General features: G+C 44.2%; 1 protein-coding gene across 1 annotated transcript in view; it reads right to left on the bottom strand.

Annotated features, from left to right (window-relative positions):
- dlg2 (discs, large homolog 2) overlaps positions 1-23,689 on the bottom strand; it is an 88,517-nt gene that overhangs the window by 20,402 nt on the left and 44,426 nt on the right. The window contains 7 exon segments of the mRNA XM_080483491.1: positions 1,943-2,045; positions 7,749-7,905; positions 15,516-15,575; positions 18,575-18,701; positions 19,261-19,405; positions 22,214-22,350; positions 23,172-23,341. Of these exon segments, the coding sequence (XP_080339617.1) occupies positions 1,943-2,045; positions 7,749-7,905; positions 15,516-15,575; positions 18,575-18,701; positions 19,261-19,405; positions 22,214-22,350; positions 23,172-23,341 (899 nt within the window).

The raw sequence follows: 23,689 nt of genomic DNA, 5'->3' as shown, positions 1-23,689 counted from the left end.
ATCAGATCAGATCAGATCAGATCAGACCAGACCAGACCAGACCAGACCAGACCAGACCAGACCAGACCAGACCAGACCAGATCAGACCAGATCAGACCAGACCAGACCAGACCAGACCAGACCAGACCAGACCAGACCAGATCAGATCAGATCAGATCAGATCAGATCAGATATCCTTTATTTATCTCACATGTGGAGAAATGTGCAGTGGTACAACAGACAGGATAGTAAAAAAGAAAAGAAGCACACATAACAGAAACTAAAAAAACAGATAAAAATACAATATGATCAAATAGAAATAGATAGATATTAAATATTATGCACATGGTGCATATAAGTGTGGACTTGTACAGAAGGTCTTAATCTGCCTTTTTTCTTGCAACTTTGGTTGGTTGACAACCTGGTTGCTGAGGCGGTGGGTGTTTATTGGCCCCCTGTATCAGCGGTTGTGGAGGACGGAACCTCATCGCCTTCAGGTGCTGAGTTTGTGTTCCCAGTTCCCTGCATTCCCAGGATGCAGGGAACATCATCTCACACCATCTGGTGGGTTTGTGTTCCAGCAGAACAAGGCGACATTGAAGAGGAGAGGTTTTTGACGAAGAGGGACCTGAAGGGATGATCTTTGTCCAACCCCGGTGCATTGTGCACCCCTAGCCTGGACCCTCAGGCAGAAGGTACAGGGTCCTACCAGCTAGAACCTCCAGAATGACCCAGCCTGGACCCTCAGGCAGAAGGTACAGGGTCCTACCAGCTAGAACCTCCAGAATGACCCAGCCTGGACCCTCAGGCAGAAGGTACAGGGTCCTACCAGCTAGAACCTCCAGAATGACCCAGCCTGGACCCTCAGGCAGAAGGTACAGGGTCCTACCAGCTAGAACCTCCAGAATGACCCAGCCTGGACCCTCAGGCAGAAGGTACAGGGTCCTACCAGCTAGAACCTCCAGAATGACCCAGCCTGGACCCTCAGGCAGAAGGTACAGGGTCCTACCAGCTAGAACCTCCAGAATGACCCAGCCTGGACCCTCAGGCAGAAGGTACAGGGTCCTACCAGCTAGAACCTCCAGAATGACCCAGCCTGGACCCTCAGGCAGTGAGGCTAACGAACAAGCCGAGGTTTGATCTCATTCCAATTAATGGGAGAAAAGAAAGTTGTTTTGATACTCCTGGTGCCATCTCCATCTTTTTTAGGAATCGTTAAAATACGGAAAGTCATTGCATCACATCCAGCTCCTGTTCCCTTGTTGGCAGAACTCCTACTTCTTCTTCCAAGTAGTAATCACTGATATTGCTAATATCTTAATAAAATCTAATATAAATGCTGCAGCTCAGATCTTCATGTCAGAGCTGAGAAGAGTTGAGGTGATGGATGGACACTGACCTTCTGGACTCAGAAACAGAAAAACAACAGTTTGTCTTGTGTTTTATGAACATTAATGATTGAAGCAGGATCACAGAGCAAAGTGTAAAAACACCAAGGAAGACCTAAACTGCAGTTTTTCAATAACTGCTGTTCCTCATGGATCCACTGGGGGTCGCACTATTTGACTGAGTGAAAGAGACTTCATCAGTGGGAGAAGAAGAGCAGCAACCTGCTTGAGACCTGATAGCAGCACTAATGCTGCTGAAAGCTGCACGAAGCCAACGTTTGTGAGCAGAGATTACCTTATGGTTATTTTTTCTCACGAAAATTTCTAAATCATAATTGCAAGTAAGTGTGAACTTTTTGCACTAAAGCTGATTGCCCTCCTTTTACTGCTCCCGTGTTTCCTGAATGAAACAACAGTGTTACTGCACAGTCGGTCTCAAATGACTCATCAACATTGACAATGTATGAATCACAAGGCTGAGACGCAACAAAGGTTTGAAGGTTTCATTTAATCACTACATGATAGTTATTTGGCCTTAGTGTGCCAGCAGGGTGCGCCGTGTGACGTTCACTCACCTTCAGGTCGGTACTGAGCGATGATGGTCACCACCTGTCCGGCTCCCTTCAGTGCTGCTGCTGCTTGTTCATGTGAAGCTCCGCCCAGATCAACGCCATTCACCTGTTTCACAGAAAATCACTTCCTGAAGGATGGAAAGTGGAAACTGAAAGTAAACATCAGGACACTGAAGAGAATAAAACAGACTGAGGTCTCTGGTCCAGACGGAGGTCTCTGGTCCAGACTGAGGTCTCTGGTCCAGACGGAGCTCTCTGGTCCAGACTAAGGTCTCTGGTCCAGACGGAGCTCTCTGGTCCAGACTAAGGTCTCTGGTCCAGAGACCAGAGCATTTGACTGCGTCCTGTTAACTTTGTATGAGAGGGCCGTGTTGCCGAAGGAGTCGACCGGTGCAGAGGCAGAGCCATTGGTGGAGTGTTCCCCGTCAGCAGGGAAGCATGAGGAGCCGCTCTGGTTTGAGCAACAGAAGAGGTTGCTCCTCAAGCTGGAGGTCGAGCAAGCAGAACTCTGTGTATTCGACAGAGCGGCTAACGCGGTGAGGTGAGTGTGAGTGAAAGCTCCAAGCCTGCCCACATGCCGAAGTGTCCGAAGACAAATTTGCACTTTGTCTCTAACTTCAATCCCGAGACCCAGATCAGTTTTTCAATCTGTTTGAGCGCGTGGCGGCAGCTGCAGTGTGTGTTTACGGGGAAGGACAGGAGGCTTCCTCAGCTGTGTGCACAGGAACACCTGACCTACCAGGTGGTGGAAGCTGCCGGGTTAAAGGCCTATCAGCTGACGGCAGAAGCTTCCAGGCAGAGGTTTGGCCAGTGGGTTGAGGCAGATAGGCAGACCCATGTGGCGTTAGTTAATGAGTTACCAACCAATTTTAAGAGATGGTGTACAGCAGCGGGGGTTACTACGTTCAAGCAGTTGACAGATTGGATTCTCGTGGAGCAGTTTAAAAATGTGTTGCCTAGTCGAGTGGTACTTTATTTAAATGAGTGTGAGCTTCTCAAGGCCAGAGTTGGTGGATGACTTTGTGTGGACACGTCGGATGATTGAGTCTAGTATGTATGGGGAGGAACGTATGTCCCGCTGTATGGGGACTCTGGTAATAGGCGCTCTGGGTTATGTCTGTCCCTCGACATCATGTGGCACTGGAGTGTGCGTCACCAGTGGCTGAACCGTTGGCTTCTGGGTGGACTGCTGAGAGTGATATTCTCTCTGTTTGTGCTGCGACGTGGGCTCAGGCTAAACAGGCCGGTGTCGTGGGCTCAGGCTAAACAGGCCGGTGACTCGGGCTCAGGCTAAACAGGCCGGTGACGTGGGCTCAGGCTAAACAGGCCGGTGACGTGGGCTCAGGCTAAACAGGCCGGTGACTCGGGCTCAGGCTAAACAGGCCGGTGTCGTGGGCTCAGGCTAAACAGGCCGGTGTCGTGGGCTCAGGCTAAACAGGCCGGTGACTCGGGCTCAGGCTAAACAGGCCGGTGACGTGGGCTCAGGCTAAACGGGCCGGTGACTCGGGCTCAGGCTAAACAGGCCGGTGACGTGGGCTCAGGCTAAACAGGCCGGTGACGTGGGCTCAGGCTAAACAGGCCGGTGACGTGGGCTCAGGCTAAACAGGCCGGTGACGTGGGCTCAGGCTAAACAGGCCGGTGTCGTGGGCTCAGGCTAAACAGGCCGGTGACGTGGGCTCAGGCTAAACAGGCCGGTGACGTGGAGCAGGAGGTCAGTGTGACAGCTACAGCAGACCCGCTGGTGTTGTCCATGTTACCTGTCACAGTGTGTAAAGCGTGGGGCAGCATGGCTCGGTTGGTAGAGCGGTCGTCTCCCAAACTGAATGTTGCAAGTTCGATACCCATCTCAGCCTGCCCACATGCCGAAGTGTCCTTGGGCAAGACACTGAACCCTGGTCCATTTGAATACCTTCTCATTAATGGAGTGGGGCCAATGCCAGTTTCAAGGTCAGGCTCTAAATATTTGTTAACTGTCATGTGTCAGGCCACACGTTATCCGGCCGCTCCATTACTACAAAGGCTCTCGCAGTTTGTCTCAGTTGTCGGCATCCCCAAAAATATACAGAGCGACCGAGGTTCAGATGTCACATCTTATATGTTTGCACAGGTCCTTAAGCTGCTGGGAGTTAAACATAACTTGTCCACTCCGTACAATGCAGAACGTCAAGGTGTTTTCATCAGTCGCTGAAGTTGCTGTTACGAGCATTTTGTGTGGAGTTGGATAGAGACTGGGAAGAAGGTCTGCCATGGTGGAGGTTGGGAAGAAGGTCTGCCATGGTGGAGGTTGGGAAGAAGGTCTGCCATGGTGGAGGTTGGGAAGAAGGTCTGCCATGGTGGAGGTTGGGAAGAAGGTCTGCCATGGTGGAGGTTGGGAAGAAGGTCTGCCATGGTGGAGGTTGGGAAGAAGGTCTGCCATGGTGGAGGTTGGCTGCCCGTGAGGCGGTACAGGACCACACAGGGTTCACTCCTTAATGACCTTTTGTTTGGGCACTCAGTCCGTGGGCCATTAGCAGTGTTGAAGGCTGGTCTGTTTCCTCAGACGCACTCACGAACCTGATAGATTACATGAATGGTTTTCGTCACCGGTTGTACCCGTCAGGTTGTCGCTCAGTCTGGTATGAAAGCTCATTATGAGCGGCGTGCAGAGCGTCATGTGTTCAGTCCTGGGGATCAAGTTCTGGCTCTGAGGCCTCTTGTGAGTCTCCATTTCAGCTTTTCTGGTCCATATACTGTGAAGGAGCGCGTGTCCAACCTAAACTATTTGTTAGGGACTCCTGGGTGCAGGAAGTCGACACAACTCTTCTACGTTAACCTCCTGAAGCCGTACTGTCAGCGCTCCGTCGGTGGCAGCAATGTTGGGGGCGAAGTGGGTCCGGTTCTGGTTCTGGATGCATGTGTGGTGATGCAGGATGGGTCAGGGTGGCGATGGGGTTCCTCGGCCTGATGACGGGGTGTTGTGAGGTCGCCTTCGAGATTCTGAGTCGCTTGATCTTCTCGAGTCATCACTGGCACATCTGCCCTTCACTCAGCAGTCTTAGTTGATTCGTTAGATTACACACTAGTTAATACACACTAGTTAATACACACTAGTTAATACACACTAGTTAATACACACTAGTTTATACACACTAGTTAATACACACTAGTTTATACACACTAGTTAATACACACTAGTTTATACACACTAGTTTATACACACTGGTTTATACACACTAGTTAATACACACTAGTTTATACACACTAGTTAATACACACTAGTTTATACACACTAGTTAATACACACTAGTTTATACAGAAACTAGTTAATACACACTAGTTAATACACACAAGTTTATACAAACTAGTTTATACACACTAGTTAATACACACTAGTTAATACACACTAGTTTATACAGAAACTAGTTAATACACACTAGTGTATACAGAAACTAGTTAATACACACAAGTTTATACACACTAGTTAATACACACTAGTTAATACACACTAGTTTATACAAACTAGTTTATACACACTAGTTTATACACACTAGTTAATACACACTAGTTAATACACACAAGTTTATACAAACTAGTTTATACACACTAGTTAATACACACTAGTTAATACACACTAGTTTATACAGAAACTAGTTAATACACACTAGTGTATACAGAAACTAGTTAATACACACTTGTTTATACACACTAGTTAATACACACTAGTTAATACACACTAGTTTATACAAACTAGTTTATACACACTAGTTTATACAGAAACTAGTTAATACACACTAGTTAATACACACTAGTTTATACACACTTGTTTATACACACTAGTTAATACACACTAGTTAATACACACTAGTTTATACAAACTAGTTTATACACACTAGTTTATACAGAAACTAGTTAATACACACTAGTGTATACAGAAACTAGTTAATACACACTTGTTTATACACACTAGTTAATACACACTAGTTAATACACACTAGTTTATACAAACTAGTTTATACACACTAGTTTATACAGAAACTAGTTAATACACACTAGTTAATACACACTAGTTTATACAGAAACTAGTTAATACACACTAGTTAATACACACTAGTTAATACACACTAGTTTATACACACTAGTTTATACACACTAGTTAATACATACTAGTTAATACACGCTAGTTTACACACTTGTTAATACACACTAGTTTATACACACTAGTTAATACATACTAGTTAATACACGCTAGTTTACACACTCGTTAATACACACTAGTTTATACAGAAACTAGTTAATACACACTAGTTTATACAGAAACTAGTTAATACACACTAGTTAATACACACTAGTTTATACAAACTAGTTTATACACACTAGTTTATACAGAAACTAGTTAATACACACTAGTTAATACACACTAGTTTATACAGAAACTAGTTAATACACACTAGTTAATACACACTAGTTAATACACACTAGTTTATACACACTAGTTAATACATACTAGTTAATACACGCTAGTTTACACACTTGTTAATACACACTAGTTTATACACACTAGTTAATACATACTAGTTAATACACGCTAGTTTACACACTCGTTAATACACACTAGTTTATACACCAGTTAATACACACTAGTTTACACACACTAGTTAACACACACCAGTTAACACACACCAGTTTACACACACTAATTAACACACACCAGTTAACACACACTAGTTTACACACACTAGTTAACACACACCAGTTAATACACACCAGTTTACACACACTAGTTAACACACACCAGTTAACACACACCAGTTTACACACACTAGTTAACACACACCAGTTTACACACACTAGTTAACACACACCAGTTAATACACACCAGTTTACACACACTAGTTAACACACACCAGTTAATACACACTAGTTTACACACACTAGTTAACACACACCAGTTAGTACACACCAGTTTACACACACTAGTTAACACACACCAGTTAACACACACCAGTTTACACACACTAGTTAACACACACCAGTTAATACACACTAGTTAACACACACCAGTTAATACACACTAGTTTACACACACTAGTTAACACACACCAGTTAATACACACTAGTTTACACACACTAGTTAACACACACCAGTTAATACACACCAGTTTACACACACTAGTTAACACACACCAGTTAACACACACCAGTTTACACACACTAGTTAACACACACCAGTTAATACACACTAGTTAACACACACCAGGTAATACACACTAGTTTACACACACTAGTTAACACACACCAGTTAATACACACTAGTTTACACACACTAGTTAACACACACCAGTTTACACACACTAGTTAACACACACCAGTTAATACACACTAGTTTACACACACTAGTTAACACACACCAGTTTACACACACTAGTTAACACACACCAGTTAATACACACTAGTTTACACATGCACATCAGAAATACTCAGTCATTATCAGCATCAGCAAACATCTAATAATTAAAAAACATCTAAAAAGTGCATTTGATGGAGGAAGACGGTCACTTGAGTCTTGAAATGTAGTTTATCATGTCAGTGGTTAAACCATCATTGGTCATTGATCAGTAAAGTCTGCTGACAGTAAATCCATTCGTCTTGTATGTTACAATCTCTCACGTTTGTCCTTCTTTGCTGATGAACACATGAATGAAGACTGCCAGTGTTTGGACCTGCTGGTGAATCTAGGCCAGTAGAACTATAAATGGATCAGCACCGTTCTGTACTTTACACATTAAACTGTGATGGTGACGGGACGTTAACACCAGGAGGAGCCACTCACCGACAGGATCTGGTCTCCTCGTCTCAGCTCTCCGCTCAGGTCGGCAGGTCCGCCGGCGAGGATGAAGGAGACGAAGATGCCCTCGTCGTCCTCGCCGCCCACGATGTTGAAGCCCAGGCCCGTGGAGCCTTTGTGCAGAACCACCTTCCTGGGTTCCCTGTACAGACAGTTGAGGTAGTACATAAGCTCGGGGGAGTCGGTGGGCCTCAGCATCTTCAGCTCCAAGTCGTGAGACGAAACTCCTGAAGCCGAGCAGCTCTAACTCTGCTGCTCTGCTGCTCTGCTGCTCTGCTGCTCTGCTGCTCTGCTGCTCTACTGTTCTGCTGCTCTACTGTTCGGATCCACGGGGGGACGGTGCTCCACTTATCACTGCCCCCGATTCTCTCTCTCTCTCTCACACACACACACACACACACACACACACACACACACACACACACACACACACACACACACACACACACACACACACACACACACACACACACACACACACACACACACACACACACACACACACACGACATTAAGATGTTTTTCTTTGTAAAACTGGAATCCTGTAGAATAAATGAAATGATTGCTCCACATGTTGATTCCATCAGTAACAGAACTAAAAGCATCAACAGTCCTTCTTCTGGAGGACAAACAGGTCATCTGACTGTGTGCTGCAGCACCCCCTGATGGTGAACTGAGGCACTACACAGTCAGCTGCATAAGGTGGTGTGGGTGTGGAAGTGTCATCCGCACACTTTGGATAACAGAGGACCTGTAATTCTAAGTAATAATAATCATAATAATAATAAATTATATGATACTTCCACTCTGAATCAAACACAATCTTCAGTTTGTGTGAGAAAAAGATAAGCAGGCCGTTTCATTTCACGTCTCCACTTTGTGCTAGTGTTTCATGATATTTAAAAAAAAATATTTACAGCATCTTGAACAAGAAATGAGACTGAAGTACACAGAAAACATCAAACTAAGAAAGTAAAAAATTAACCATTTGTTTTCATGGCATTATACGTATTTTAACATATGATTTACTGTCCATGCATCTGCTCCTTCACCCTGTTTTCACATCCTTTCTGGACATGAAGCTTTACAAAGATCTTATTAAACATGAAGACAAACTTTCACTTTCAGTGTTCTTTGTAATTCCTCCTTCCAGAATCAACTCTGGTCGCCTGCTTTTAGACTCATGAACCATCAAGTGGTGAATCTGTGTGGATTTATTGATGATTTTTTTTTAAATACTTTGGATTTGAATTCACACTCATCTCATCTCATCTCATCTCATCTCATCTCATCTCATCTAATCTCATCTCATCTCATCTCATCTCAGGACTGGGTCTTTGATCTTTTTGTTTCTGCAGAATAAAGGTCTAACAGACTTTCCTCCCTCCATTTCAATGTGGACCTGAGATGTGCTGAACTGACGACTGTCACGTTGTAGATGTGGTTTATTTGGTTCCTCCTGACGGGAATCTGCCACAAGAAGAAGACCAATCATAGAGGAGCTGCCGGTGGGAAGTACCTGGTGAAGTCCGAGTCAGGGAACAGGCCTAAGTGACAGTTAGGGAGGGGGGCAGAGTGCAGGAGGCTTTTGTTGCACTCCACGGGGGAATAGTGTCGGGGGGGGGGCACTTGGTCACACAGTTTGTTCACAGTGCTGTAAATGGGCTCAGGAGGCCTACAGTAGGACACAAGAGCAGAGATGTTAGAGGAGGGGCAGCTGCAGGCGGGGGGGGGGGGGGGGGGGGGGGGGGCACAGAGGGATGATCAGACACAGCCACAAAGAACAACACAATCAAAGGACAAAGACTCATGGCAGGAAGGAAATATGGACTGAATGAACAACAAAACACTGATGGAAACTTCTTCAGTTGAAACACAATGACCAGTTTAACAACACGGACTCAACGTCTCAACATGAGCTGGGGAGACACATTTCACTCTACATCCTCTGTCGAGACTCTGTAAAGACTCTAGTGACTCTGTAGAGACTCTGTAGAGACTCTAGTGACTCTGTAAAGACTCTGTAAAGACTCTAGTGACTCTGTAGAGACTCTGTAAAGACTCTGTAGAGACTCTAGTGACTCTGTAAAGACTCTAGTGACTCTGTAGAGACTCTGTAGAGACTGTAGAGACTCTGTAAAGACTCTGTAGTGACTCTGTAGAGACTCTGTAGAGACTCTGTAGAGACTCTAGTGACTCTGTAGAGACTCTGTAGAGACTCTGTAGAGACTCTAGTGACTCTGTAAAGACTCTAGTGACTCTGTAGAGACTCTGTAGAGACTCTGTAGAGACTCTAGTGACTCTGTAAAGACTCTAGTGACTCTGTAGAGACTCTGTAAAGACTCTGTAGAGACTCTAGAGACTCTGTAGAGACTCTGTAGAGACTCTAGTGACTCTGTAGAGACTCTGTAAAGACTCTGTGGAGACTCTGTAGAGACTCTAGTGACTCTGTAAAGACTCTGTAAAGACTCTAGTGACTCTGTAGAGACTCTGTAAAGACTCTGTAGAGACTCTGTAGAGACTCTAGTGACTCTGTAAAGACTCTAGTGACTCTGTAGAGACTCTGTAAAGACTATGTAGAGACTCTGTAGAGACTCTAGTGACTCTGTAAATACTCTAGTGACTCTGTGGAGACTCTGTAAAGACTCTGTAGAGACTCTGTAAAGACTTTAGTGACTCTGTAGTGACTCTGTAGAGACTCTGTAAAGACTCTGTAGAGACTCTGTAAAGACTCTAGTGACTCTGTAGTGACTCTGTAAAGACTCTGTAGAGACTCTGTAAAGACTCTGTAGAGACTCTGTAGAGACTCTGTAAAGACTCTGTAAAGACTCTGTAAAGACTCTGTAGAGACTCTGTAAAGACTCTGTAAAGACTCTGTAGAGACTCTGTAGAGACTCTGTAGAGACTCTGTAAAGACTCTGGTGACTCTGTAAAGACTCTGTAGAGACTCTGTAAAGACTCTAGTGACTCTGTAGAGACTCTGTAAAGACTCTGTAGAGACTAGAAGTACAGGTAAAGACCTGATGTAGTACAGATTCATGGCTATGTAGTAAGTATGAATGATAAACATGTGGAATATCAGCAGCATGATTTATAAGATCTGAAAATATTTGCGTTACATATGTTTGTATGTTTTCTGTTTAAATAATGTTATTATACTGCCAGACATTTTTCCTGCATTTCCCTACGACGACAAGAGAACATGAGGATCACGTATTTGAGCAAAATGATATGATTCAGAGAAGTTTCCCAAACCGTTAGCATGCCTTACATTTAACAGCAAGAAACGGTGGAGAATCAGCAGAGTCCTAACGCTCAGTCACCGATAAGCTGCAGGAGCATCCTCATCTTCAGCAGGCGTCTGTGGTGCTGGCTGATGTTTAGCTTGGGACTTGGTTGACTTGGTTGACTTGGTTGACTTGGTTGACTTGGTTGACTTGGTTGACTTGGCGCTACATTGCAACGTTGGCATTTTGCTGGACTGTAAACCAGCGCGGTGCAGCTGGGTTTTATATCACCGGGACGCAGGTGAGAGAAAACACTAATAGTAGTGGTGCACAGTGGAACGTGGTGCCGGGTGGAAGTGGACAGGAACTCTTGTTGGTTCTTCACAGCTTACATGTGAATGCATAATGACGCGTGACAGTGTGGACCCCCAGAACCATCAGAACCCATTACGACTGCTGTCACTCTCTATGACACATCACCAGCATCACAACTAATCCACATGCTCAGTTGCAGACTTCATGAATCAAGGCCGTGTTATCAGTTACCAATGTTACTAGTTACCAATGTTATCAGTTACCAATGTTACCAGTTACCAATGTTATCAGTTACCAATGTTATCCGAGTTATCAGTTACCAATGTTATCAGTTACCAATGTTATCCGAGTTATCAGTTACCAATGTTACCAGTTACCAATGTTACCAGTTACCAATGTTACCAGTTACCAATGTTATCAGTTACCAATGTTACCAGTTACCAATGTTATCAGTTACCAATGTTATCCGAGTTATCAGTTACCAATGGTATCAGTTACCAATGTTATCCGAGTTATCAGTTACCAATGTTACCAGTTACCAATGTTATCAGTTACCAATGTTATCCGAGTTACCAATGTTATCCGAGTTATCAGTTACCAATGTTACCAGTTACCAATGTTATCAGTTACCAATGTTACCAGTAACCAATGTTATCAGTTACCAATGTTATCCGAGTTATCAGTTACCAATGTTACCAGTTACCAATGTTATCAGTTACCAATGTTACCAGTTACCAATGTTATCAGTTACCAATGTTATCCGTGTTATCAGTTACCAATGTTATCAGTTACCAATGTTATCCGAGTTATCAGTTACCAATGTTATCAGTTACCAATGTTATCAGTTACCAATGTTACCAGTTACCAATGTTATCAGTTACCAATGTTATCCGTGTTATCAGTTACCAATGTTATCAGTTACCAATGTTACCAGTTACCAATGTTATCAGTTACCAATGTTATCCGAGTTATCAGTTACCAATGTTATCAGTTACCAATGTTATCCGAGTTATCAGTTACCAATGTTATCAGTTACCAATGTTATCCGAGTTATCAGTTACCAATGTTACCAGTTACCAATGTTATCCAAGTTATCAGTTACCAATGTTACCAGTTACCAATGTTATCAGTTACCAATGTTATCAGTTACCAATGTTATCCAAGTTATCAGTTACCAATGTTACCAGTTACCAATGTTATCAGTTACCAATGTTATCAGTTACCAATGTTATCCAAGTTATCAGTTACCAATGTTATCAGTTACCAATGTTATCCGTGTTATCAGTTACCAATGTTATCCGTGTTATCAGTTACCAATGTTATCAGTTACCAATGTTATCCGAGTTATCAGTTACCAATGTTATCAGTTACCAATGTTACCAGTTACCAATGTTATCAGTTACCAATGTTATCCGTGTTATCAGTTACCAATGTTATCAGTTACCAATGTTACCAGTTACCAATGTTATCAGTTACCAATGTTATCCGTGTTATCAGTTACCAATGTTATCAGTTACCAATGTTATCCAAGTTATCAGTTACCAATGTTATCAGTTACCAATGTTATCCGTGTTATCAGTTACCAATGTTATCAGTTACCAATGTTATCAGTTACCAATGTTACCAGTTACCAATGTTATCAGTTACCAATGTTATCCGTGTTATCAGTTACCAATGTTATCAGTTACCAATGTTACCAGTTACCAATGTTACCAGTTACCAATGTTATCCGTGTTATCAGTTACCAATGTTATCAGTTACCAATGTTACCAGTTACCAATGTTATCAGTTACCAATGTTATCCGTGTTATCAGTTACCAATGTTATCAGTTACCAATGTTACCAGTTACCAATGTTATCAGTTACCAATGTTATCCGAGTTATCAGTTACCAATGTTATCAGTTACCAATGTTATCCGAGTTATCAGTTACCAATGTTATCAGTTACCAATGTTATCCGAGTTATCAGTTACCAATGTTACCAGTTACCAATGTTATCAGTTACCAATGTTACCAGTTACCAATGTTATCAGTTACCAATGTTATCCGAGTTATCAGTTACCAATGTTATCAGTTACCAATGTTATCCGAGTTATCAGTTACCAATGTTACCAGTTACCAATGTTATCAGTTACCAATGTTATCAGTTACCAATGTTATCCGAGTTATCAGTTACCAATGTTACCAGTTACCAATGTTATCAGTTACCAATGTTATCCGAGTTATCAGTTACCAATGTTACCAGTTACCAATGTTATCAGTTACCAATGTTATCAAAGTTATCAGTTACCAATGTTACCAGTTACCAATGTTATCAGTTACCAATGTTATCCAAGTTATCAGTTACCAATGTTACCAGTTACCAATGTTATCAGTTACCAATGTTATCAGTTACCAATGTTATCCAAGTTATCAGTTACCGATGTTATCAGTTACCAATGTTATCCGTGTTATCAGTTACCAATGTTATCAGTTACCAATGTTATCCGTGTTATCAGTTACCAATGTTATCAGTTACCAATGTTATCAGTTACCAATGTTATCCGTGTTATCAGTTACCAATGTTATCAGTTACCAATGTTATCCGTGTTATCAGTTACCAATGTTATCAGTTACCAATGTTACCAGTTACCAATGTTATCAGTTACCAATGTTATCCGTGTTATCAGTTACCAATGTTATCAGTTACCAATGTTATCATTTACCAATGTTATCCGAGTTATCAGTTACCAATGTTATCAGTTACCAATGTTATCAGTTACCAATGTTACCAGTTACCAATGTTATCAGTTACCAATGTTATCCGTGTTATCAGTTACCAATGTTATCAGTTACCAATGTTATCCGTGTTATCAGTTACCAATGTTATCCGTGTTATCAGTTACCAATGTTACCAGTTACCAATGTTATCCGAGTTATCAGTTACCAATGATACCAGTTACCAATGTTATCAGTTACCAATGTTATCCGTGTTATCAGTTACCAATGTTATCCGAGTTATCAGTTACCAATGTTATCAGTTACCAATGTTATCCGTGTTATCAGTTACCAATGTTATCCGAGTTATCAGTTACCAATGTTATCAGTTACCAATGTTATCCGTGTTATCAGTTACCAATGTTATCAGTTACCAATGTTACTAGTTACCAATGTTATCAGTTACCAATGTTATCAGTTACCAATGTTTTCCGTGTTATCCAAGTTATCAGTTACCAATGTTATCAGTTACCAATGTTATCCATGTTATCAGTTACCAATGTTATTCGTGTTATCAGTTACCAATGTTACCAATGTTATCAGTTACCAATGTTACCAATGTTATCAGTTACCAATGTTACCAGTTACCAATGTTATCAGTGTGATCAGTTACCAATGTTACCAATGTTACCAGTTACCAATGTTATCCGTGTTATCAGTTACCAATGTTACCCGTGTTACCAGTTACCGATGTTATCAGTTACCAGTGTTATCAGTTACCAATGTTACCCGTGTTATCAGTTACCAATGTTATCAGTTACCAATGTTACCCGTGTTATCAGTTACCAATGTTATCAGTTACCAATGTTACCCATGTTACCAGTTACCGATGATGAGAAAGTGATCCTCGTGAGGGATCGTGCCTCATCTGGTTTCTGGACATTAGACACTATATTAGACCAGGTGTTGTTAATAGAAGATATTTCCCTTAATAGATCATCTGACATTACTATTGAAAGGATTTCTGTTCAGTATTGTTTGTGTGTTTGTTATGTTCCTCCACCAACTCCACCTTCTCACACCATATTCTGAGTCTGTGGAGGTTCAGAGCTTCATCACTTTCTCCTCAAACCAATAAAAAATCTCCCTTCTTATTAAAATTGTAGCCACGTGTCATTATAGAGCAGTCTCTTTATAGAGCAGTCTCTTTATAGAGCAGTCTCATACAAAGACACAATATAGTTCATGTGTTTTCACTGATAGAAAAGTTTCCTGAAGTCAACATGCAGAGACTCCAACAGGCAACATGGAGCAGAGAGCATGCAGAGACAGATGTGTACCAGCAGAGACAGATGTGCTCCAGCAGAGACAGATGTGCTCCAGCAGAGACAGATGTGTACCAGCAGAGACAGATGTGTACCAGCAGAGACAGATGTGCTCCAGCAGAGACAGATGTGCTCCAGCAGAGACAGATGTGTACCAGCAGAGACAGAAGGTTTATTGAATTCCTCACCTCAGCTGGAGGTGCTGGGAATTGAACCTGTGTCCTTCTCCATCCTCCAGCGACGACTTTCTGACAGGAGAGGAACAAAACAGTACATTTTGAAGCCCCGCTGAGCCGGGCTGCTCACTACAGAGCAGCCCCCGCTGAGCCGGGCTGCTCACTACAGAGCAGCCCCCGCTGAGCCGGGCTGCTCACTACAGAGCAGCCCCCGCTGAGCCGGGCTGCTCACTACAGAGCAGCCCCCGCTGAGCCGGGCTGCTCACTACAGAGCAGCTTGACAGAAAACATCCGTTCAAATCAGATTAATTCATCAAATATTCAGACACTTTTTAAACATTCAGTTTCTCTAAACTTCTGAACGTCACAACATGCAGAGTTGATTTGCTGTCAGTGGTTCAAGGGTCAGTGTGATCACATGGATCCAGCCCCCCCCACCCCCCCCCCCCCCCACACACACACACACACACACGCCAGTGTAATGCTGAAATGTTTGTGCTTCATCTTTCTAACGCTTGATCAGCTGTTGTCGGCCTGTTTCCATCAGCATTAATAAAAGCGCTGCTCAGTGGTGAAGGGCGGGTCTGGAGGGACATTTTAAATCAGCATAATCTGAGAGGAGCTCTTGAGCCGAGAACAAGTGTAAACCTCTTAATCCTCGGAGAATAGAGGAGTAATCCTTCCCTTCTGAAATAATCAACAGGCTGCAGCCACACTGCTGCTCTCTGGACACAACAAGTCACAGAGGAGCCTTGTTTGTTTACTGGGCTGCTCTAACTAATGATCTGTAAATAAAAACAGCTCCAGGGAAACGTCCAGCTCTGCAGCTCTGCAGCTCTGCAGCTCTGCCGCTCTGCAGCTCCGCAGCTCTGCAGCGCCGCAGCTCTGCCGCTCCGCAGCTCTTCAAAGTACATAAAACTGCTTAAAACAGGTTCAAAATTCAACTGGTCAGATGTGACTCTTCTTCCATAATCTGAAAATTACAAATAAAGTGAGGAAAAACAGACAGAGTGCAGAAACATACTGGGCAAAGACACTTTTAGAGCAGAAGACGTGGACAAAAACTCCCCAAAGTGTAGAAAAGGACAGTTAAATATAGAGCACCATTTCTGAAAAGAGTTTCTATAAAAGATCAAAGTCAAGAATCCAGGATGTGGAAAGTCTTCATGCAGTAAAATCCAGGAAAAATCAAACCTGGTCGGAAATTCTAGATTTTCAGGGAAACACATGTGTGACTGGCAAAACGGTTCAACAGCACCCCCTGCAGTCCCTGGCATCACATTTCACTTAGAGCTACAGAATTCAGAGCACATAGGTGACACCTCAAGATGCACGGAACCAGTCCAGGTTCACGTCCCAACTCAAGAGGGACGCAGCTTTTTGAAAAATATGCCAGATTTCGGCCAACTTTGGTATAAATGTCTCAATTTTACGACTGATCCTGGCAGACGGCAGCCCCCCAGGCCCGGGGAGACCCCTGCTCCTGGCAGACGGCAGCCCCCCAGGCCCGGGGAGACCCCTGCTCCTGGCAGACGGCAGCCCCCCAGGCCCGGGGAGACCCCTGCTCCTGGCAGACGGCAGCCCCCCAGGCCCGGGGAGACCCCTGCTCCTGGCAGACGGCAGCCCCCCAGGCCCGGGGAGACCCCTGCTCCTGGCAGACGGCAGCCCCCCAGGCCCGGGGAGACCCCTGCTCCTGGCAGACGGCAGCCCCCCAGGCCCGGGGAGACCCCTGCTCCTGGCATTAACTGAGAGAAGGAGGATTCCTGTGTGTGATGTTAAAAGTACACCTGTGCAGGTGATCCTCTCAGGAACACCTTACAGGACCTCATTAAATCAAGCCGCCGCCACTTGACTCACACATAAAGAGCACATTTCAGAGGCTGACGGAGAAACTCAGCTCAGAGCGTTCATGGTTTCTATCGCTCTAGAAAGGCTGCTCATTCCTGATTGAGCATCACACTACAACATCTGGCCACATCTGTCCTAACGACTCTTTCAGGTAAGTCCTCAAGACAGTTACCCTGAAAGAAAAGTCCTTCCTGTGGAGCAGCAAACAGAAGAAACTTTCCTCTGATGAAAATGAAGAAATGTGACAGACAAGCTTCAGCAGGAAATGCTTCAGGAGGAGAAGCTTCAGGAGGAGAAGCTTCAGGAGGAGAAGCTTCAGGAGGAAACGCTTCAGGAGGAGAAGCTTCAGGAGGAAACGCTTCAGGAGGAGAAGCTCCAGGAGGAGAAGCTTCAGGAGGAGAAGCTTCAGGAGGAAACGCTTCAGGAGGAGAAGCTTCAGGAGGAGAAGCTTCAGGAGGAGAAGCTTCAGGAGGAGAAGCTTCAGGAGGAGAAGCTTCAGGAGGAAACGCTTCAGGAGGAGAAGCTTCAGGAGGAGAAGCTTCAGGAGGAGAAGCTTCAGCAGGAAATGCTTCAGGAGGAGAAGCTTCAGGAGGAAACGCTTCAGGAGGAGAAGCTTCAGGAGGAGAAGCTTCAGGAGGAAAAGCTTCAGCAGGAAATGCTTCAGGAGGAGAAGCTTCAGGAGGAAACGCTTCAAGAGGAGAAGCTTCAGGAGGAAACGCTTCAGGAGGAGAAGCTTCAGGAGGAGAAGCTCCAGGAGGAGAAGCTTCAGGAGGAAACGCTTCAAGAGGAGAAGCTTCAGGAGGAAACGCTTCAGGAGGAGAAGCTCCAGGAGGAGAAGCTTCAGGAGGAGAAGCTTCAGGAGGAAACGCTTCAGGAGGAGAAGCTTCAGGAGGAGAAGCTTCAAGAGGAGAAGCTTCAGGAGGAGAAGCTTCAGGAGGAGAAGCTTCAGGAAACACAGAGATCATCACTTCTTAGAGACGCTTCCTTCCCACTTTAATCCTTCAACTCCTCATGAAATCAAATATAATGAATGAGTGAGCTGCATGTAAACTCTGTTTATAAAGTCACACACACACACACACACACACACACACACACACACACACACACACACACACACACACACACACACACACACACACACACACACACACACACACACACACACACACTGTAGCCGGTATGAAGGAGGTAATTACCGTAAGAAGGAAGAACCATCCAACCTGTTTATATCCTCTTCCCCAAGTAAGTGCTTCGGCAGGGGGGAGTAACTCCCGGGGGAGGGGGGGGGCAGAGCGGTTCCAGTGTTGATGGGGGAGGAGATATGATTTTCCATGGCAGGAGAGAAAGCTGCAGAAGAAGAAGGAGACAATCTTCATCTTTCTGTCCCCCACAGTGAGCCTTGCTGCATCGGACTGGAGTCCAGAAGAAGACTTGGTTTGACAAATATGGTCAAAAGTAAGTGGGAGCTGCTGGTTAACCATAACTAGTACAGAGAAGTGATCCGCTGTCTTTATGGTCTTTCTTTCACTTTAAACAGGTCAAAGTTAAAAAGAGATCAAGAACCACATTTATCAGGATTCCATTTCCGTATGGATTTCATTCACTGTGGACTGAAACAGACATATGGACATGTCGGACATGTTGGACATGTTGGACATGTTGGACATGTTGGACATGTTGGACATGTCGGACATGTTGGACATGTTGGACATGTTGGACATGTTGGACATGTTGGACAGTCAGACGGCGTTCCACTGAGTTTTCAAGTAAAAAAAGTACACATTTTTCTCACAGTTCATCCCAGTAGCAGCAAAGTAATTCAAGGTATCTGAGTTGGATGTAACCCTAACCCTAACCCATAATGACTCCATGACTCATCCCGTCAATCAGAAGACGCTGGACTTACAGTGTGGGACGTCAGGGGGTCCATACGGATCTGACAGGTACACATTGGTGGGCTTCCCCACCTTCAGCAACACCACGTCCGACGTGTTCTTCAGAATGGCCACGGCTTCTTCATGAGAAACCTCCTCCAGGCTGTAGGTGTTGACCTGCGTGAGCACACACACACACACACACACACACACACACACACACACACACACACACACACACACACACACACACACACACACACACACACACACACACACACACACACACACACACACACACACACACACACACACACACACACACACACAGTTCAGCCTGTAGGTGTAGGATGCCCCTGCTGGCTCTGGGTTCTGATAGGTCAGTGCTGCTTTGCCTCCAGGATGCTGGACTATGACAGATGGTCTTGGGGTGAGTCCTCGGCAGTAGAGGGTAATTAAATTAAGCGCTGCTTAACGAGGGGAAGCCTCCTGCGGAGCGGAGAGGAGAGGCCAGAGCAGCTTGGAGGCAACAGGTTTCATGACTTTATCGTCAGTCAGCCTGCTGTCAGCTGCTGAACCATGGAGGACTTTATGGTCCAGGACCTCTTGGTCCAGGCCCGTTTGGTCTGTTTGGTCCAGGATCTTTTGGTCCAGGGACCGTTTGGTCTGTTTGGTCCAGGCCCGTTTGGTCTGTTTGGTCCAGGATGTTTATAACTCCTGAGTGGATCATCCACCATGAGTCTACTAACCCTAACACAATATCAGCATTCAGCCTGCAGGGGGCGCCCAAGAACAAGATTACTTATTACTCTGCTCAGTACTTAGTTACAAAATGATCACACACACACACACACACACACACACACACACACACACACACACACACACACACACACACACACACACACACACACACACACACACACACACACACACACACACACACACACACACACACAAAAAATCTCAAAATGACCTCTGGCTGCTTTAAAATGTGCAACACACCTTCCGAGCATTAATCTCAGGTATATTCCTCCCAATCAGGCTCAGCTCAGTAATGCCCTGCTGAAGTGTGGATGTGAATGTGGCACAACACCAGTGATTGCATGTTTAAGTAATTGTACCAGAGCTCGTTGCAGACGTGTGCTGAGGAAGCCGTTCAAGCTCTTCCAGGAGAAATGATGATTAAAAGTGAACAAACAGTGGTGATACCAGCTGCACGAGACGGGCCGCGGTTAAATGGTCTGCAGAGACGCCTGCTCAGGCTCCGAGAGAGGCTTCCAATCTTCAACATAATCAGAGAGTCAACGGCTGCTCCTGCCACTCCGCCCCTCATCCCAACACTCAGCCATTCGCCAAGATCTTAATCAGGGTGGGCTCAGGCGATCGATACCAAAGTGGCCCTTCGGTGTGAGACGTCCCAGAGTGGAAGTGACCATTACTTTCTAATAAAGAGATTGATGCCAGTGAAGTCGTCTCCATCACCTCTCAGTGACGGCTTCCTGACCGCGGGCTGTGGCGACGGTGGAGAGGGAAACGCTTCACAGCAGGTCATGTGACCACGCAGCGACACAGCCATGAAGAAAACTAGGTACGGTCACCTGGAGCAACCGACGTGAGAATAACAAGGCAGGAATCACCTCAGGTGAAGTGTTGGCTAATTCACAAAGGTCACTGCTACATGAGGTGTCAACGCAGTGTGAAGAACTTCGTCTTCACACACACACACACACACACACACACACACACACACACACACACACACACACACACACACACACACACACACACACACACACACACACACACACACACACACACACACACACACACACACTCATACTAAAACTACTACATGATATGTTAATGAGTGTATGAACCAGAAGCAGAATTTTTTTTATTAATTAATAAACTGGTATAATGTTAAATATGTTTATTCCACCAAAGTAACAATAAACCCTGAACTGGATGTGTTTTTTCATTTTCTACAGATAATCTTCAATAAAAGAGCAGGTTCCTCTCTAGTGCGTATAAACAGCAGGGGGCGCTCCAGAAAGGCCCTGAGGAGGTGGGGTTGAGTCACGCTTTCACCAACTACAGACCACCAATAGAAGTGATGGACATGAAATTAAACCAATCAGCATCATGTGATGTCCGGGCTCAGGCGTTTTTAAGTTGCCCATCTGAGGACCTGCTGGGTGGATAAAGTCACTCCTGGTGTAGCTCTACATCCTATTGGACGGGTTTCGTTGTGTCTAAGATGTTTATAATTGAATATCGAATTATGTGAATTGTTTTTGTTTGTTCTACTGATAAATTTTTCTGATTCATCTCTTCTAATTTACATGTTTAATAGGGGAAATGGCTGAAAAGCTGCAGGTGAGGTTTCACCTTATCCAGTCACAATCCTCAGAAGCTTGAGAAGATGATTGATGTGTTGGAGAGAATCTACCTGAGGTTGATAAACTCAGACTGTCATTTCCAGTAAACCAGCAACAGAACACATTCTTTTTCTAAAAGGGATTATTGAAGCTTCTGCTTCTATTTGTTTACAAATATGTTGATAAAAGAGTCTTAATAAGTGCTCTATATTCACTAGCTGTTTTAAAGTTCCATCATGTTTCACCACTAGGGGGCTCTCTCAATCTAAAAAAGGTAAGATTGTTGTGATGTGGTTTATAAACACACTGGATGTAAATTAAGTTAACATGGGCTGAAATTGAAGAATAATGAAGAGCCTCACCTGAGAAACTTACAGTATCTCCAGCTCCTGATAAGAACATATTTATTTTAACAATTAGGAATATTTTGAACATGGCAGCAAAAGTATATAAATCCTAAACAATGGCAAGACAGAACTCTGTATATTGTTTGAGCACTAAAGTGTACCCCCTTTTTTTAATTTGAGCAAAGTGTGTGTGTGTGTGTGTGTGTGTGTGTGTGTGTGTGTGTGTGTGTGTGTGTGTGTGTGTGTGTGTGTCTCACCATTAGTAACCTGTCTCCGACCTGCAGCCGCCCGTCCCTCTGTGCTGCTCCTCCATCGATGATCTTCGTCACATAGATGCTGTTGTCACAGGGAATGTGCTGGTTCCCAACTCCTCCTGCAATACTGAAGCCAAGCCCTGTGTGTGTGTGTGTGTGTGTGTGTGTGTGTGTGTGTGTGTGTGTGTGTGTGTGTGTGTGTGTGTGTGTGTGTGTGTGTGTGTGTGTGTGTGTGTGTGTGTGTGTGTGTGTGTGTGTGTGTGTGTGTGTGAATTTACATTTGTCAGAAACCTTCAGGTAGTTTTCCAGAACTTCTCCAGCTGCTGGTTAAAACGGTTCTTTTCTAAATCCTCCCGTTGAACTTTCAGGACTGAACATTTGTTAAACTGCGTCCAGTCAAACTGTAAACGATTCCAGGACGGGAAGACTTGATGTCAATGAGATAAACAGAGATGAAGATTGTTTTTTGTAGTTTTTGTTCACTGATGCCAGACCTCAGTCTTTGTACACAGATACACTTTATATACATTTGATTGAAGTATTCGTACTGCAGTTCTGTCATTCAGCCTGAATGTGCTTTTTGTTTTTCCTCTTACAAGCTGAAGAAATGTCTATGTGCAGGATTCTACAAGTTATTTAATATTGAAATCAAATCCACTACACTTACTATAAAATAAAATAAATTACTATGCACATTAATGTCAATTATACTTTAAAATAGTAATCAGGATTTTATTTCTTTCTCAGAACCATTACAGGAAAAAGCCTTGGACGTTCCTCCTCTGCGCTCTGGAGACTGATTATTGATATAAGTCACAAAATGCCTAAAACTAAAAACCAAGAAATCTTCCAGTGAAACATGTCAGTCAATCATGTGAGGGTACCACACTCCATCCCTCGATGAAGTTATTGATCATAGAACTGATTCTATCCTGCAGACTGAGCTGACATGTGAACCAACCTTTTGGTCCTTTGATGAGTTTGATCTCCAGGATGGTTTCCAGCATGGGTCTGCGGCGCCGGACGTACAGACGGACAATGGAGCCGGCGACCTTCAGGGCCTCTACTGCCTTGCTGTGGGACACTTCAGACACGTCTGCGTCGTTCACCTGTAAAATGCAGTCGTTCACCCTGCAGGGGAAGAGCAGGACCAGGTCAGACCACCAGGGGGCAGCCACACTGTCCAGGCCTTCATCACTTCAGCAGTCCGGAGAGTTCTTTCCACACAGAAGTGAAGTCGTGAGTTTGGAGGGTCAAGACAGGTCTGCAACATTCATCATCCCAGTTTTAACAGCACCGAATGTTTAAACTCCATGTTCTCTGTCACTTTCACATTTTGTGAGGTTTCTCCAAAATAAATCCTCTGTGGGCCGGTTCTGACCATGCCTTCCACTTTCTCTGTTTGCTTGTTTATACTTTTAGCTCCTGACTAGTCATGGCTGCTCCTGTCTAGTCATGGCTGCTCCTGTCTAGTCATGG

Source organism: Lipophrys pholis (genome assembly GCF_963383615.2).
Source record: "Lipophrys pholis genome assembly, chromosome: 16".
Classification (NCBI taxonomy): Eukaryota; Metazoa; Chordata; class Actinopteri; order Blenniiformes; family Blenniidae; genus Lipophrys; species Lipophrys pholis.
Note: the sequence above shows the minus strand (reverse complement) of the source record. Positions and strands in the feature narration are given on the sequence as shown.